We start from the raw sequence: 15,016 nt of genomic DNA, 5'->3' as shown, positions 1-15,016 counted from the left end.
GTCTTCTGCTTTGAAGGACGCAGAGCGTGGGCACCATGCAGTGTCCCGCACTTACCTGTGTCGTAGTGTACTGTCAGGGACCCGGAATAATCACCAGTCTTCTGTGGGTGGAAGTCCACTGTTACTTGCACGGCATCACCAATCCCAAGAGTCCCAGCAGAGGGATCGACAGAGAAAGGGCTGCAACACAGAGAGGCACATCAGGATTACTGTGGGACATTTGGGGACTATGTGGCTGTCTCGTTCACTCCAGCTCACCTGCGCAAGCAAGAAGCAAACAAACCACAGTCAGCAGAAGAAAAAGAGAACAGACAGTATCAGAAACTGAGCCACCAACTCGACTCCTGAAGAGCTCCAGCCCTCAGAACATCCTATGCTATAAAACGACCTCGTCTCCCCCATACCCTGCATCCAGTTCTCTGCAGCAAGGCTCAAGAGTCTGACTGCTAGCAATACGATCGGAGGAGGGTTTTTGAAGAGCACGGAGATGGTGAGGGTTATTTGCATGCACAGCTTGACACAGACTTCCTCAGGAATCCGTCTTTTCCTGCCACCTATACACCTCAAGAGATACAAATGTCAAGGCAGTGAGATTGCAGCCTGGAAATCAGACAGGGAGAAGAGAATTTCTTCTTGAAGACCAGAGAATAACTGGAGTTTAATTTGCAGAATTCAACTCTTTTTTTTTTTTTTTTTACCTTGAAAGCATCCTGGTTTTGCCTAAGAAAGGGCACATTTTAACAGTGTTTCAGTGAAAGCTGCTCTAAGCAAAGAAAAATCTCTACGAGTGCAAAGGCACATTAGAGTGATACAATAACAAGGGAACAAGACACAAAAGGAGTACCCATTTACAACCTGAACAATTAGATCTCTGGCTAAATGAAGCACCATCAGCAGGAGCGTATCGAGGCAAGTTTAACAGGAGCTTTTCGGTGTATTCACAAGCAATGCAATCTGGGGCTCCGGGTTGTAATCCAAGCTTGGTAACTTTGCTTGGCCCGCTGGAGGAATTCTGTGCAATGTGTTGGAAATAATTATGAAAACGTGTTGGTGTACTTTAGATTTAACACGAGCAATTATGATTTGTGGCCAGGTAAACAGCTCTCGGCTGACAGACACATAATTCAGTTCTTTAACGCTCAGGGAAAAGTCAGGTGCAACATGCTCCTGCACAACAGCAGCTGGGCTTTGTGGCTCCTGTACAGCCCCACTTAGAAAGCAAAAGTTACTGGCTTTAGTGCTTTGCTGGTGGTCAATTTGTCACCTCAAAAACACCTTCCAGAGAGTTTCCCAGTGATTAGGGAATGCAGCACACAAAAATAATGAGAAAATCTGGAGCCATGCACGAGCTGAGCTTCATTCATGGAAGTAGTGACAGCTGATGACATTGCTGGAGTTCCTGCTCATTAAGGAGATATTGCTGCAATTAGGGGCCTGACCTGCTCCCCTGACAACAGCAAGAACATTGGCAGTGACTAATGGGGAAGCACTGGGCCTGCAATGTTCACGTGCTGGACCTGAGACACCTGGGAGGGAGGAGGAAAGCCAAGGCGCCGCCAGCCTCAGAACTGGATTGTTCTACATGGCCCTGCACCTGCACTGGGGGTTGTGCTTGGTTATACTGGGCAGGGCTCTGCTGGTGCTTGGCTAGCATCACTGCCTGCTGGAGGAAAGGCACAGAAAAATTCCCCCAACTTTTTTTTTTTTTTTCCTCCCCCCCCCCCGAAACATGGCCAGAACAGAAAAGCTGCTGGTTAAGGGCCACACTTCAGCACCACCTCCCATCCCATCCCCTTGTCTGCATACCCCTGCCCTCAGATAGCTGGGATGGGCATAACACTCCTGAGGATGACTTCAGGGGATGCCCGAGAAGGAAGGTATCTTCCCATCTTCAAATTATCAGAAGAAGAGGATCCCACCAAGGTCAGGACTCATTCTCAGGACTGAGAAACAGAGCACAAGTCAGACACCGCACCTCCTGCCTCCCACCCCACGCTGTACCCACGGGACAACTTTGTTACTGCTGTCGCGGGAGCTTGGTACCCCTCACGTAGACCTGGTTCTCCAAGACCCAGAGGGATGCAAGGTCCATGCTTAACCTGAACTCTGAATTTCAGTCCACATCACTAAGCTGTTCCCTGCAGCCTACAGATAAGAGATGCTAAGGAAACGTCCCTGACACACTAATAGCCACATGAAAGCCACTGCCAAGAGATGAAGCTGGCAGGCTAAACTCTGGCCTTCTCTCCATTAATTGTGAGCTGTTCTTTAGGATAATTCTTGTCCTGTTAGATCTACCCTGTTAGTGAATCACTACTGCTCCTGAAAAAACAGGAAACATAAGGTTTGGAGGTTTTTTAACAGCTTCTTTTCTGACATCCTTTTTAACTATGTCCATTTGTATGTTTGCTTTGTTGTACAACATCTAAACTGTCACAGGTCCAGATCTCCCAGCGGTGCCTTGCAATCCCCAGCTTGTATAAACTCCTCTAGCCACACCAGCCTGAGGGAGACCTTCCCGCCAGAACCTGCTGAGATCTTGCCCGTTACTGCCCTGCAGAAAGGGAGCAACACCAGACTAGTAAGCAATTTCATACGGATATGTTCTGGCATCTGTTGTCCTGTCCTTGTACATCCTGTGGTAACTCTCCAATCCCACACCTCGATGTCGTATATGGGTACTACAGGGGGCTCCTAGCACTGCACCTTGTAGCATCATTTCCTGAGCTTTCAGAGCCTGATGGGCCATTCCTTAATGTATCTTCTCAGACGGATCCTCTCTGGCGCCATAGCACAGCGTAGCACAAGGTCTGTAACGTCAGGAAAAGGCAGTGCTGCGCTGAGATCTGCTTCCAGATGCCATTTTCAACTGAAACGTACTGGAATGACATTTATCTCCCTGAATGCCATGGAGAAGAAACTCGTTATCCAGCCTTAACAACGAGAATGACAGGAAGAGACTTTCTATATTTACACTAGTACTGCTCTGACTCTCCAGCCTACTTGTCACGCCAGCTGGGAGGCCACTTCTTTTCTGCTGGGGTTGCTGGAGCCACTGAGCTCACCTGGGACCTCGGGGCAGGTACCTGAGCAACTTCTCACAGCACAAGCAGCAGGGAACCCACTGTCACACAGTGCAGTCCCCAGCACTGGCTGGAAGAACCGCTCCTGGCACACCATGGCCTCATCGCACAGGGAGAAAGAACGTGGGGGTTCTGCTCTCGGGCTGCAAGGGGATGTGCTGACCTGGTCAAGAGGGGGGAACACTTGGATTCTGAGTGGGGGATACAAGCTTGGGGCACTACGGTCCAGATACTGGAGGGCTGGGCTGCCATTCACTGGGACACAGCAGAACTGCATGCAGCCGAGGGATGGGAAATGCAGCCACCTGTATTTGGGGTGGAAGAATCCCTGGCAGTACAGGCTGGAGGGCACAAAAGCCTTTCTACGGAAAGGGAGCTTAGAGGCTGCAGCACAGGACATACAGGGAGATGCTGGGATAAAGGGCTTTGCACAGCCTGGAGGAGGACAGAGCAAGGCTGGTATTACCCGATCTTACTTCTCATGTTGTGTGCACACCCGACTGAACTTTGACACTGGTCTTGCTTTGAGCGCCGTGTTTGGTCAGATGATCTCCAGAGGTCCCTTCCAAAGTTATTCTGAGTTTCTCTTCTCCATCAGCCCAATTCCATTTCACATATAGCCCCCAAATTTCTCATATTTCCTATACATTTGTGCATATATCCAAGCAGATGGTAGACAGACAGGCATTGGAGGAACTCAACCTCTAAGAAAGTTCCCAATGAAGAATCCATTATGACATTTTGCTGAACACTTAAAGCAAAAAAAATAAAAACAGCAGAAACACAGGAACTTCAGAGTATTTAAAAAGAAATCTGAATGAAAGTGGAGGCGACTTCATTAGAATAAAACGCTGCTTATACTCAAAGATTTAAATCATCAGTTTGAAATTTCAAACTGGCTTTCAAAAATTCGTAATGAAATGGAAGAGATGACTGATGCCTTCAGCTGACATGGGAAATCTTACCAGCTTTTGATCTCTGCACACACACAATCCAGTTATTCAGAATTGTACTTTTTTGTGTGTCGTATGAAATAAAGCTTTTGCAACACTTCACATCTCTCTGTTGCAAATCAGGACTGAAAAATTTAATTGCTGAAGTTCAGCATAAAATCCGTATCAAGCAGGATTCAACACACGCTGGATCACTCAACAGAAGAGTTGGCAAGGACATTGCCAAGAGATGCCAGACACGACTGGGTATCTGTTTTGGTGGTGACGGCTAGATCTGGAAATCCCAGAGGGAAGCTGTACAGGGATTTACAAGTTCCTGCCTATGTATTTCCACAGTGAAAAGCAGCAGCCTGCTTGAATAGCATCCTGGAAGCTTCCATAGCCTTGCCAGGCTTTGGTAGGAGCCTCTTGGACCCTCATGTTTCCCAGGAGAAAGAGCAAAGAGCCTTCTCTTGACCCCTGTTTTCCTGGGGAAGAAACTGAAGCAACTCAGGTGCACTAAGGCAGATGGCAGGTCTTTGCTGCGTTCTGGACCTCAGCTCCTGCACCAAGACCTCTGGGACCAAGCAACTCGGAGCTAACTACCAGCCAGCTGAACTGGTTTCCTTGCAGGTGCAGTGTCCAAAATGCATTACCTTCTCCAGTTCAGCAAACTGGAAAAACAGTGACTGTCTTCTCAGACCAACAGGAACAGTACAGGCTGTCCACGACACAGCACACATCGGGCGCTTGACCAGGAGACTGCCCAAATACCACGTGCTTGTGGCCTCCCAGGGAATGGGTATATTTGGCCAACAGGGCCACATAACCATTTCAGAAGGTGCTGAGGATTAAGGAGGTTGGTGGTGGCTACTACAGCATGCTAGAGCACTTTCCAGGAGATCCGAGAGAGACAAAGCTCTAGAAAAGGCTCCCAACCCACGCACCAGGTATTTGCTGCATCTTTGGCCTGTGGCCCCGCTGTAAGGCATTCCTCTTTGGGGCTGTAGTGCAGCTTTGAAACCACTGCCAGCTCGTCTCCACTTACAAGCTCATTCTGCTGAAGAATATTGGATCCCAGGGACCAGATCAAACCTACTGGAAAACCAGGTCCTGGACCACACCCTGTTTTTCTCAGGGTCTCGATACCAATTGCTTTGATCTGCAATCTCCAATTGCACTTGCTACTCTAGACAAACTGCTGATAAATTCTTAAATGTCTCTTCCACCAGCTCAGAGCTTGCCCATTTCTTAACACTGCCCTTGGTCTGCAGGAACTGAGCTCCTAGAGCTGTCGTCTGCCCCGCAGGATCTTCCACAGCCCGAGGGCAGTCCAGCTGCCTTCTTACAATTGCTCCTTCAGTCTAACAGAATCAGTCTTGCACGACTGTGCTCTGAAGACACCGTTGCACTATAAAACTCCACTCTGCAGCTTGCAGGGTTTTAGCAGAGGTTGCGCCATGCTTCAAACACTATAATCAACAGCAAAACCCACGTGCCCTGCCCATCTCCAGCCATGGCAGCAGCACGGCAGCTCAGGTGCTCCGGTTCCTTTTTGTCGCTGTTTCCCAACTATATTATCACGCCACAGTGTTTTGCACAAAAAAAGATGAGCTCCCTACCTCTGCGTGCTGATGCAGTAGCGGGCCTCCCGGTTACCAACGTTGCGAACCAGCAGCGTTTTCTGGGTGCTGTACTTGACTGGACAGGCTGAGAAGTTCACCTGGTCGGGGAAGTCCAGGATAGCTCGGGCACCTATAGCTCGGATTGGCACAACAAACTTCTCCCTTTCTGTGATGCAGATGAGCTCGTGGAAATAATCCTGCAGGGAAAGAAACAATCTCAGCACAATGCATTTAGCACCATTCCCACGGCAGAAGGAAAATTGCTGTTTTCTAGGACTGTTGCAGTAGCGTTCAATAACGGAATAATAGTACCTTTTACCTTCATGACCTTTCATTCCAGCATGACTTGCACAGGGTTGTTAACTTGCAAAGAAGAAACAAGCCCACTGATTCACCCGCTTTCGCAGCAAGCTGGCAGCACCACAATTATCTGATGCTTTGATTCCGAGGCACCAAAACAGAGTCGCTTCACACAAGGGATCACAGCACTAATGGAACCTGCTTCGATCGCCACCGCAGACTGTTGGAAGCACCACTGAGAACCCAGCTGTGCCACAGCACTAACTTCAAAGCCAGCAACGCGGCGACCTCGTTGAAGCTTGGCAGGGGATGCTCAGGTACGTTTTCAAAAGGACTTCAGCACATACGTGATCAACGGTCAGTCGCTGGGGAAATGCTTCACAAGCTGGACACGGTAATTGCTGCGATGCCAGCTGAGTGTAGGGTACAGCTGTATTTCTCACCCGCTCCCACAGCCTTACAGGGCCAAGGCTGGGGACACGCACCCTTCAAAAGCCATCTGACCCATCTCCCCACACCAGAGCCGGCTCAGCTCCAGACCCAAACTGTTTTTGCAAGAGGTTTCACAAGTACTTCAAAGCACTAACAGTTCCACCCCTGCCCTCAGCAGCCTACACCAGCTCTGTGCTAGAGTTAAAGGGTGTTAGCTGTGTCTGAACTCAGTTTCCCTTTACATCTCACCCAGCCCCAGGGGACACAGAGACAGCTTTGGCTGATGCCTTAATCGAACCCCTCTGTAAAGTCTGTTCTAGAGGAGTAAGTGACGGCGTGCCTGGTTAGCACACCCACCCCAGGCAGGCGGCATCGGGAGCTGCACACGGGGGACACTCAGACACCCCACCAGAGCAAAGCCGGCTGTGCAGTCCCAGCCACTGGCTCGTTCAGAACAGAGCCAGGCAATCCCCCCCGCGCCCCGGCTGCCTGGCGTTTAGCAGCAGGAAGGCAAATCAAATTACCAAAAGCATTTTACTGTAGGGATGAGCAGATCAGACTCCAGATGTATGGCATGGCGTCGCTGCGCTGGAACTATCACCTTGCCCCCACTGAAATCAGTGGTAAAGCTGCTGCCATAGGGCCAGGAGCCATTACCCCCAGCAGCGCTCTTGTTGATGAGCTGATCAAAGCTCTGCTTCTCATCAGTCACTCGCTGCCCTGATTTTTGCCCCGGTGCTTTTAACTCATTTGATATTCTTGTAATTGTTGAAGCAGCAAGCACTTTGATTTAGGAACCGCACACAGCAGCAAACTCCCTTCAGCAGAACTGATCCGGATTCCTCCGCGGTTGGGATTTCCTGCTCCCATCCCCATCCCCTCCTGGAAGGGCCCTAAGGCAGCCAGCCGTGGCACAGACACGTACCCAGTGCTCCAACACAACAGCTGACACCCAGCGCCTCACCCACCACCCAGCGCCTCACCCACCACTAAGGTTGACAAAACAGATGCTGCCCCATCCAAGGCACAAAGAATAAAGAAGGATCTCTTCTTCTAGACATCTCAAACAGTCACCCTACAAACTGCACAAGGGCTTTTGCTTTTCCTATTTGGAAGGTAAAATACTAGCAAGAGAACTGCAGCAAGCAACCTGCAGGATTTAACATCATATTCCAGGCAAGGGTTTCATCTTCAGCAAGTCTTTCTGAATTAGCAAGTTTGTACTCAATCTTGCAGCCCAAGCCCTCTAAAATAAAAGCTACGGGCAGCCCATATGACTTTAAAGCACCCATTACCTCCTGGGTACTTCACCTCCCAGACTGTTCAGATGCTCAGAAACTGCATTAGCAAATGGAGAGTGCCATTTGCTTTTGCTGTTGTTGTTATTTCGGCCACATTACTGTAACAAAGGCAAATCCAATTGAAAGCTACCTGCCTTAGTCTTGGCATGCCATATTTACTTATCTCTCTCTTCCAGATGCCAGGTAGACAGAGGAGGATGCAAGTTCAGATCAGCAGGGAGATAAAAAAAAAGGAACTTAAAACAACTGGAGGTATTTGAGGGAAGTAAAAGGAAGTAATTGTCAAGTCGTTGTCATTGCTAAGGAGCAAATGGATGACAGCAAGGTAATTAAGAGCCCAAGAAATAAATCCCCCCCTCCCCCAAAAGCAAGCACAGGCAACCTTCCCAGCTCCATTGCTGGTGAGGGGCACCGGGACAACCTGCACAGCAACGCACAAGGAAAGGGAATTCTTTCTCCAGGGACCTGAGGGCAAGGCTAAAGCAGCAAGGATTTGGTTTCACAGAGACAACCACGACCTTGGGAGAGAAAGCTGCCTCTCACCATTCATGCAGATGCACATCATGTCCCAAGCCCCTTCTCCAGGGACACCGTGGAACATGGCATCCCATGCAAGGCTTGACTCAGCACTTCAGAGCAGGCTGACCCTTCAGCCACGCTCTACCACCCCACCAAAGCGGGACCTTGCACCAGGCTGAATGCAGCGTCAGCCCAAACAGGGCGAAACCCAAGGCAGGAGGGGTGCTAGGCAGAAGCTGGCTGTTTGTGTCGCTGTGGACCCATGGTCCCTTAAGCTTTTGAAAGCTGAATTGCCCCCCTGGGTGGGGAACGGGTTGCAGTCTCCACTGCAGCACTGCCTCGTGCTACCTGGACACTAACTCTGCTACACACTTGCTTACAGCCTGGGCAACTGTTGAGACCAGTTCAAAATCTTGTTCTGCTTCGCAAGTACAAACCCTTAGCAGACTGTTTAAGACCACGTTTCTAAATAAATGTGCCTGGATGACAGAGGGGTTGCATCCCATCTATGCTCTAAAGTTTGTTGTGTTTAGACACAGCTTCAGGCTACAGATTTTCATGAAAACATGACTACATCCTTCATACAACTCCCCTCTCCATTGCAAGGATGGCAGACAGTTGTACGATGGTTCCCCTTCTCTCACACCCCTTTGACAAGCAGTAAATTACAAGCTCTGGCCTTCCAGGTATCGCCACTGGCATCTGAACTGGCACCCGCTGGAACTGAAGCAGCTGCTCATCTCTGATGCTGTTTCAGGCTCTCTGCAAACTCAGGGGCTAACGGTAATACTGCCACAGTGATATCAACCTTAGCTGCCCACAACACCACACTCGGATGTCAGATTTCCTGCATAACCCATCCTAAATCCTGCACTGAATTCCTTGCAGCAGACGACTTGCACAGAAAAGATCCTTGTAGCATGAGGTCACACGGCAAGCCAAGCAGGGAAAGCTCCCGCTGAAACCCTGATATCAAAGGCTGGAAAATAAGGGCCATGACCAGAGAGGAGGGACCGGAGGATGAAGATACAGTCGCAGGAGAAGGGGGTGCCCCTGCACCTGCCCCCCTCAGCTGCCGGGTCGCAGCACTCTGAAATGAGTCGCTTAGCTCCAGGTTCATTTATCACCGGGCCATTTGCCTTGGTCTTCTGCCCCTTTCCTCCCCACACGAGCCATCTTGAAAGTATACTTGGAATAGCTTCTGGGCGCTACAAAGCATCTAACAGGGCTGCGCTGAATTGTAAAGGACTTCATTTCAGTAATGCAGTAACTCGCTGTCCTGTCGTATTTCATAGTAATCAATGTGCATTAATTCAGTCTCCACCGAGCACCAGTAATGAATTTCACAAACCTCACAGACTGAACTTGCATTGCCTGAAAACAGTGCACTGCTACAGTGAAAAGAGCAAGACGACAACACGGAATAAGCTGTGCTATGTTTTTATGTGCTTCTTACTTCCTTCTTCCTCCACAATAAACTATTAATAAGCCTGTAGGACGCACAAATGGAAGTATTTCTGTCTGTTGTTTATCTGCCAGTCAGTGCCACAATGGTTTCCAATTCAGCAGAGGCCGTCAGACCATAACGCAAGAACATGTGGGAACAGGGGCTGGCACGAGAACACCCACGCTGTACAACTGGAGCCATAAAACAGAAACGTGCAAATCAGAAGCAGCAAGAGTAACAAATTGGAAATGTTGCCCAGCAGAAAAATTAGCAGTTCATTTATAACACAAGTGCCAATAAACCAACAGGCACACCAGCTGTTTATTTATTTTCTGACAGTCCAATCACGTGGCACATTCCCAAATGACTGCCAGACAGTAGGAAACTGCTCATTTTCCAAGAAAGGGCTACGTGGCACACAGCATTTCAGCCACCAACAGCTCACATGGCCCTAGTACTTAAGGCTTGGCCACAACTGTACTCCTTTGATTCAGGAGTGACTTCACTGAAGTCAGACTTACCCCAGGGAAGAACAGATTCAAAGCAAGAGAATTATACAAACCAACTCCCCATCAGGAAGACCCGCATCCCAGTTCACTGGGTTACCCACAGTCCCTGTGGATCGTGCAGCATCAGGGATGTAGAGGTTGTTCAAAGGCAGCACTCCTGAGCCTTCCACAATTAACACACAGATACTCTGCAGGCAAGCAACTGCAAGCCCAGCGCAGGAGGCTTTACGGAACCATTTCCCAAAGCCTGCCTCTTGGCTAAGGGCTTTGCAAGGTGCTCTGCACCTCCTGACCATGCTACTGATGCATTTCTAGCTCAGCTACAGCACTCTGGCACTCCGCTGACTCACGCTCCATCAAGTATGAGCCAAAACATTCCGTTTGTACAACATTCTGGTTCTGCTGTACAATCCCCTTGTGCTCCTCACCAAGCAGCCCACATCCCTCCCCCAATGCCCTGCAAGGAGCACAAAACCCAGGTCAGCAGAAACCGCCAGGGTGTTGCTGAAGCTGTGCAGAGGACCTCGCTGGCACAGCTCCCTAATGCCACACACTCACCAGTTCAAGGGCAAGACAAGGGACAAAGTACTGGACATGAGTGCTCCTGGGGGTTGTCTCACCCTACTTCTATTTGGGGTGATGTTCATGTGTTGCTCTGCTGCTTCTCTATAGTTGAAGAGCAGCAATTTGCCCTTCATGGGAACCAATTTACTTCCACCCCAAAAATGAATGCTCATGAATACTAATAAATCACATTTTAAAGGAAGCAGCGTCCTCTGCAAAGCCTACCTCGGTGAGGTTGAGCTCTTATGTCACTTGGGCAGTATGGAGAACTGCCCTAGGCCAAGGTCATTTTAACCTTCCATACGAATGATGTAAAACCATTTCTCAGTCCCTCCCCAAAGCAACAGATCATTTCACAAGCTCAGGGAGCCAGGGACCGCAGGGCATTTCCTCTTTAGTTTGCTACAGCCACGCTGTTTGAGGATAGGACAGGGCATTAAACTAAATCTAAGCAGCAAACAGAAGATGAGAGAACAGCTGTGCCCAAAGGGATCCTGCACCTCTGGCCTGGCGCAGAAGCATCAGCTGGCTCAGAGCTATCCCCTAACCTCGCCTCGCCCACACAGCCACACAAAGAACCCTGCCAAGAGGCAGCAGAGTGCTGCTGGAAAGAGTCAGCCTGGCTGTATGCCCCTGCGATGCTTCCTCCCTTCCATGCCGTGTGCTAAACCCTTCTGCATTAAGAAGCCTCCAGACAACACTGTCACCCCTTCACATCACGGCACCGTGCCAGGCTTGCCAGAGCCACAGCACCGATGTTCCAACCTCCAAGCAAAAGCATGGCACATGGGGCAGGGAATAGGTGCCAGCTGACACAGCAGCCACAGCCACATGCACACAGCCACAGCCACACTAGCGTGACTGCCCAAAGGCTCCGGGGTAAGTGTCTGCCTGCAGATTCTACCTGCCCCTTCAATGCCTGGGTGTGCTCCAGATGTCTCTGTCATCTGCAGCACACCGGCCCCCTGCTGATTAAAGACATCTAGAGCTCAGTGCGGCTGTGCCAGGCTGGCTCCCCGCCACGAGCACATCTTCTCCCCTAGAATCACAGCTGGAGCACAGGCAGGCAAGTATCCTCAGGGGCAGCACAGCGGCAAGGCTGGAACACAGAGGCTATGAAAAAGCATCACCTTCGCTCCAGCCCTGGGTGAGGCAGGGAACTGGTTGCCAGATGGGAAAGAGGAAAGCTCTCTGCATCTATTCACTCCTCTAGTATTTTCTATCATAATTAAGCCCCTAACACTGAGTAGAGAGGTGGGATGGCTAAACATCAACACTCCTCCCGGCCATCTTCCTACTGTCCCACGTGCACCTTCCCCTGCAAACGCCCAGGAAAACACGGGGAGGGAATGCACAGTCCCTGCTGCGGTGGCATCGCATGGTGCTGCCAGCCAGGATGTGACCAGCCGCAGGCTGCCTGACCACAGCCTAGAGCAAACCTTGCAGCACGGCACGGGCTATAACCAGTGCGCAAGGAAAGTGCCGGCTTCAGACAGAACGTTCCACTGTCTCACTGCTGTGTCCAACGTGATACGCATCCCAGTGACTCCAGTTTTCAAAAGTGGTGGTCCTCACTCTGATCAGGCTCAACTTCGCGTCCTCCAAACAACAGGTCAATTTTAAATAGGCTTTTGTATTTATAATTATCAGAGCAAACCCATAACCATACAGCAACGGACAGATATTAGCAGTGCCGCAAACCCCACAGCAGACGCCCTGTTCTGAACCCAGCCCCGCAGGTTCGCCTCCCGCTGAAGGCACCTGTCTCTTGGGACCTCCAGTCTCACCTTGTTCTCATTGGGGGTGAAAACGATGTGGAAAGTCACAAGCATGCCAGGCGGTACTTTGCGGCACACGGCATGGTGGCTGATCAACTTGAAATAAGGTGACCTCTCCAAGGTGACCTTCAGCAGCTGAGGAACCTGCAGAAAAGGTAAGAAAGTATGATTTTGCAGCTTGTGGAAACAGGAGCAGAAGAGACCTGCCAATAGCCTTCCTTAACCACCTTTCCAAAGCACTTTTAGCTCTGGAGGTACGTGCACATAATACACAAGAGTCAACATTAATCCCTTCTGCCTGGGCAAAATAGCTCAAGGCCAGAGGCAGCAGGGCAATGAAGGAAGGGCCAAGCAGGGAAGACACCAGCAGCACCGAGATATAATATCTGAATCAAGCCACCCGTGTATTCAACAGGCCCAAAGAACCTGCCGGCTTCTGCCCATACACATCCAGGCAGTCATGCCCCTAGAAGGGGACTGTGTTGTCTGAAAGCCAAACAGTACGTGTTAATCCTGGGGGAAGGAAGAAATGCACTTTAACATGCTAGGTTTGAGCAGGGCTAGAGTCATGCATGCAGACCAGCAAGAGGAGGAGACCACACATACTGTGGCCTCACTGGTAATAAAAGCAAGCCTGAAGAGCAAAAGGAGGAACATGGGAAGACAAAGCGACAACCCCACAAACAGAGGATGGCTAGGAAAATTCACAGGGAGCTGTAAAGAAGCAAGGGAGAAGCACAATACGCTACAAGGAAAGGCTGATGCAGAGGATGAGAGCCAGCAACTTGGCAAAGTGATGGAAAGCCAGGCGACCCCCCCCAGGCTGTGGCTATCAACTATGGGCTCCAAAGGCATCTTCTGCCTCGAGATACATGACCGGCACTGACTGCCGCTGGAGTCTCAGTTTTAAAAGCCAACCTCTGCTCTCCGGAGGCTCCTGCTGCCTGTGACCGTAGCCAGGCAGCTGCCAGCGCAGGCAAGCCAGATCCCTGGGGATCCCTGCCCACCCCCAGCAGTCCCTGCAGGCACCCTGCTGCACGGTTCTGCCCTCTGGGACACCACCAGCACACAGACAGCACGCAGGCATTTCTCGACCCCTGAGCACCAAATCTCAAAGTCTAAAGCAGGTGATTTGGATTGACGGGCAGCTTCACTGACAAACAACAACCCCACAGGAGGCCTGGAAAAAATGGAGGCTTGTTCTGCACCACCCACCCGAGCCTGGTAACCCATGGCCCAGGCAGTCCTGAACTCTCCAAACGCCCTTGGAACCCAGCAATGTCCTGGGGCAGCGGGTTCCAGGAGCCAGTTTCACAGCGCACACAAGCAGTTTGGTCACCAAGTCCCTTAGGAGAGGAGCACGTGTGGCTAAGACCTTCAGCAAAAGCCACCCAGAACACCTGAGGGTGCTGAGGAACAGCCTGAAGACAGAAAAGCAATTGTACAACACTGGTGAGAGCAGTAAGTATATAGCGAAGCACTTCTGTAGTTGCACCATTACAGAGCCTCTATTTGGAATACATTTTGCTGTCAGCTGGATTTTTAGGGGGCAAACAACTTCAGGCTGCCATGCAGTATAAGATTCAGAAGAATCTGGGAAACCAGCGCGAAAACTCTGAGACAGAGCACAACACTGCTCTTCTCCAGGACATTGCCAAAAGCCAACAAAATTAGAATAGAACACCCTCTCAGGATTATCATCTCTACCTTTCTGTATTTAGAACATACCAAGGATTTTCCTTAGAGCTAATCCTACTTTTACACCCACGCTCTCCAATGGCTGAGGTCTTACCGGCTTCAAAACTAGTTCGGTTTGGAAAAATCCCACATTCACACACTGCCTCCCCCTTTACAGGGCACGTAAACCCCAAGGTGCAGCTGGACAAGTTTATTATTCCTTACTGGGAAGGGCAGAAATGTTATGCAGATGTTCTTTTCCACCTGAGGAAGCATGAACAGAGCAAATCAACTGTTTGCCTGTTGGCTGGTACTTGGCAAAGATAACCATTTTGAGGTGCTGCATGGATAATGGAGCAGCTGAAGCCAAAAGACTCAGTGGGAACGAAGCAGAGAGTAGGAAGAGAGAAACTGAGGCACATTTTAATTGGGAAGAAGATACCTACAGCAAGGGGTGCCCAAACCCCAGTGTAGACCACACCAGTGGCATTCCCTGGGTGCAGGCACCCATGCCACACCTTATCCACGTTCCCAAGTTAAATGCCAGACCAGGAATGGTGCAGTACTCTCCAGGAATAACTGAGGGACCACACACGCATCCTTCCCAGCCAAAGGGTCTTCCCTTTTCACCCACATCCCTGTCAAAACCTGTTCTCTCAGGAAATACTTGGACTTCTCCCGCTGTCCTTCCACTCGCTGCCTTGGCAGCTTTTTTTTGTTGTCCACCTGTTTGTCCCCCCCAGCAGGTAAATCTGGAAATCTGGGCGGAATTCACCGGCTCTTGCGCACACTTCCATCTTCCCATCCCACCCTCCCCTCACACATACCTCTTATTCCTCATTACAAAAG

At 50.2% G+C, this 15,016-nt stretch overlaps 1 protein-coding gene across 1 annotated transcript in view; it reads right to left on the bottom strand.

Annotated features, from left to right (window-relative positions):
- Nucleotides 1-15,016, bottom strand: part of LOC114014525 (hydrocephalus-inducing protein homolog) — a gene marked incomplete at its 3' end in the record, with an annotated part of 63,868 nt that overhangs the window by 45,078 nt on the left and 3,774 nt on the right. The window contains exons 4-6 of the mRNA XM_055700397.1: nucleotides 12,500-12,634; nucleotides 5,638-5,837; nucleotides 56-180 (exon numbers count right to left, since the gene is read on the bottom strand). Of these exons, the coding sequence (XP_055556372.1) occupies nucleotides 56-180; nucleotides 5,638-5,837; nucleotides 12,500-12,634 (460 nt within the window). The remainder of the gene's footprint in view (nucleotides 1-55; nucleotides 181-5,637; nucleotides 5,838-12,499; nucleotides 12,635-15,016) is intronic.

Source organism: Falco cherrug, unplaced genomic scaffold (assembly GCF_023634085.1).
Source record: "Falco cherrug isolate bFalChe1 unplaced genomic scaffold, bFalChe1.pri scaffold_101, whole genome shotgun sequence".
Lineage (NCBI taxonomy): Eukaryota > Metazoa > Chordata > Aves > Falconiformes > Falconidae > Falco > Falco cherrug.
The sequence above is the reverse complement of the archived record's forward strand: the minus strand, read 5'-3'. Positions and strand labels throughout refer to the sequence as shown.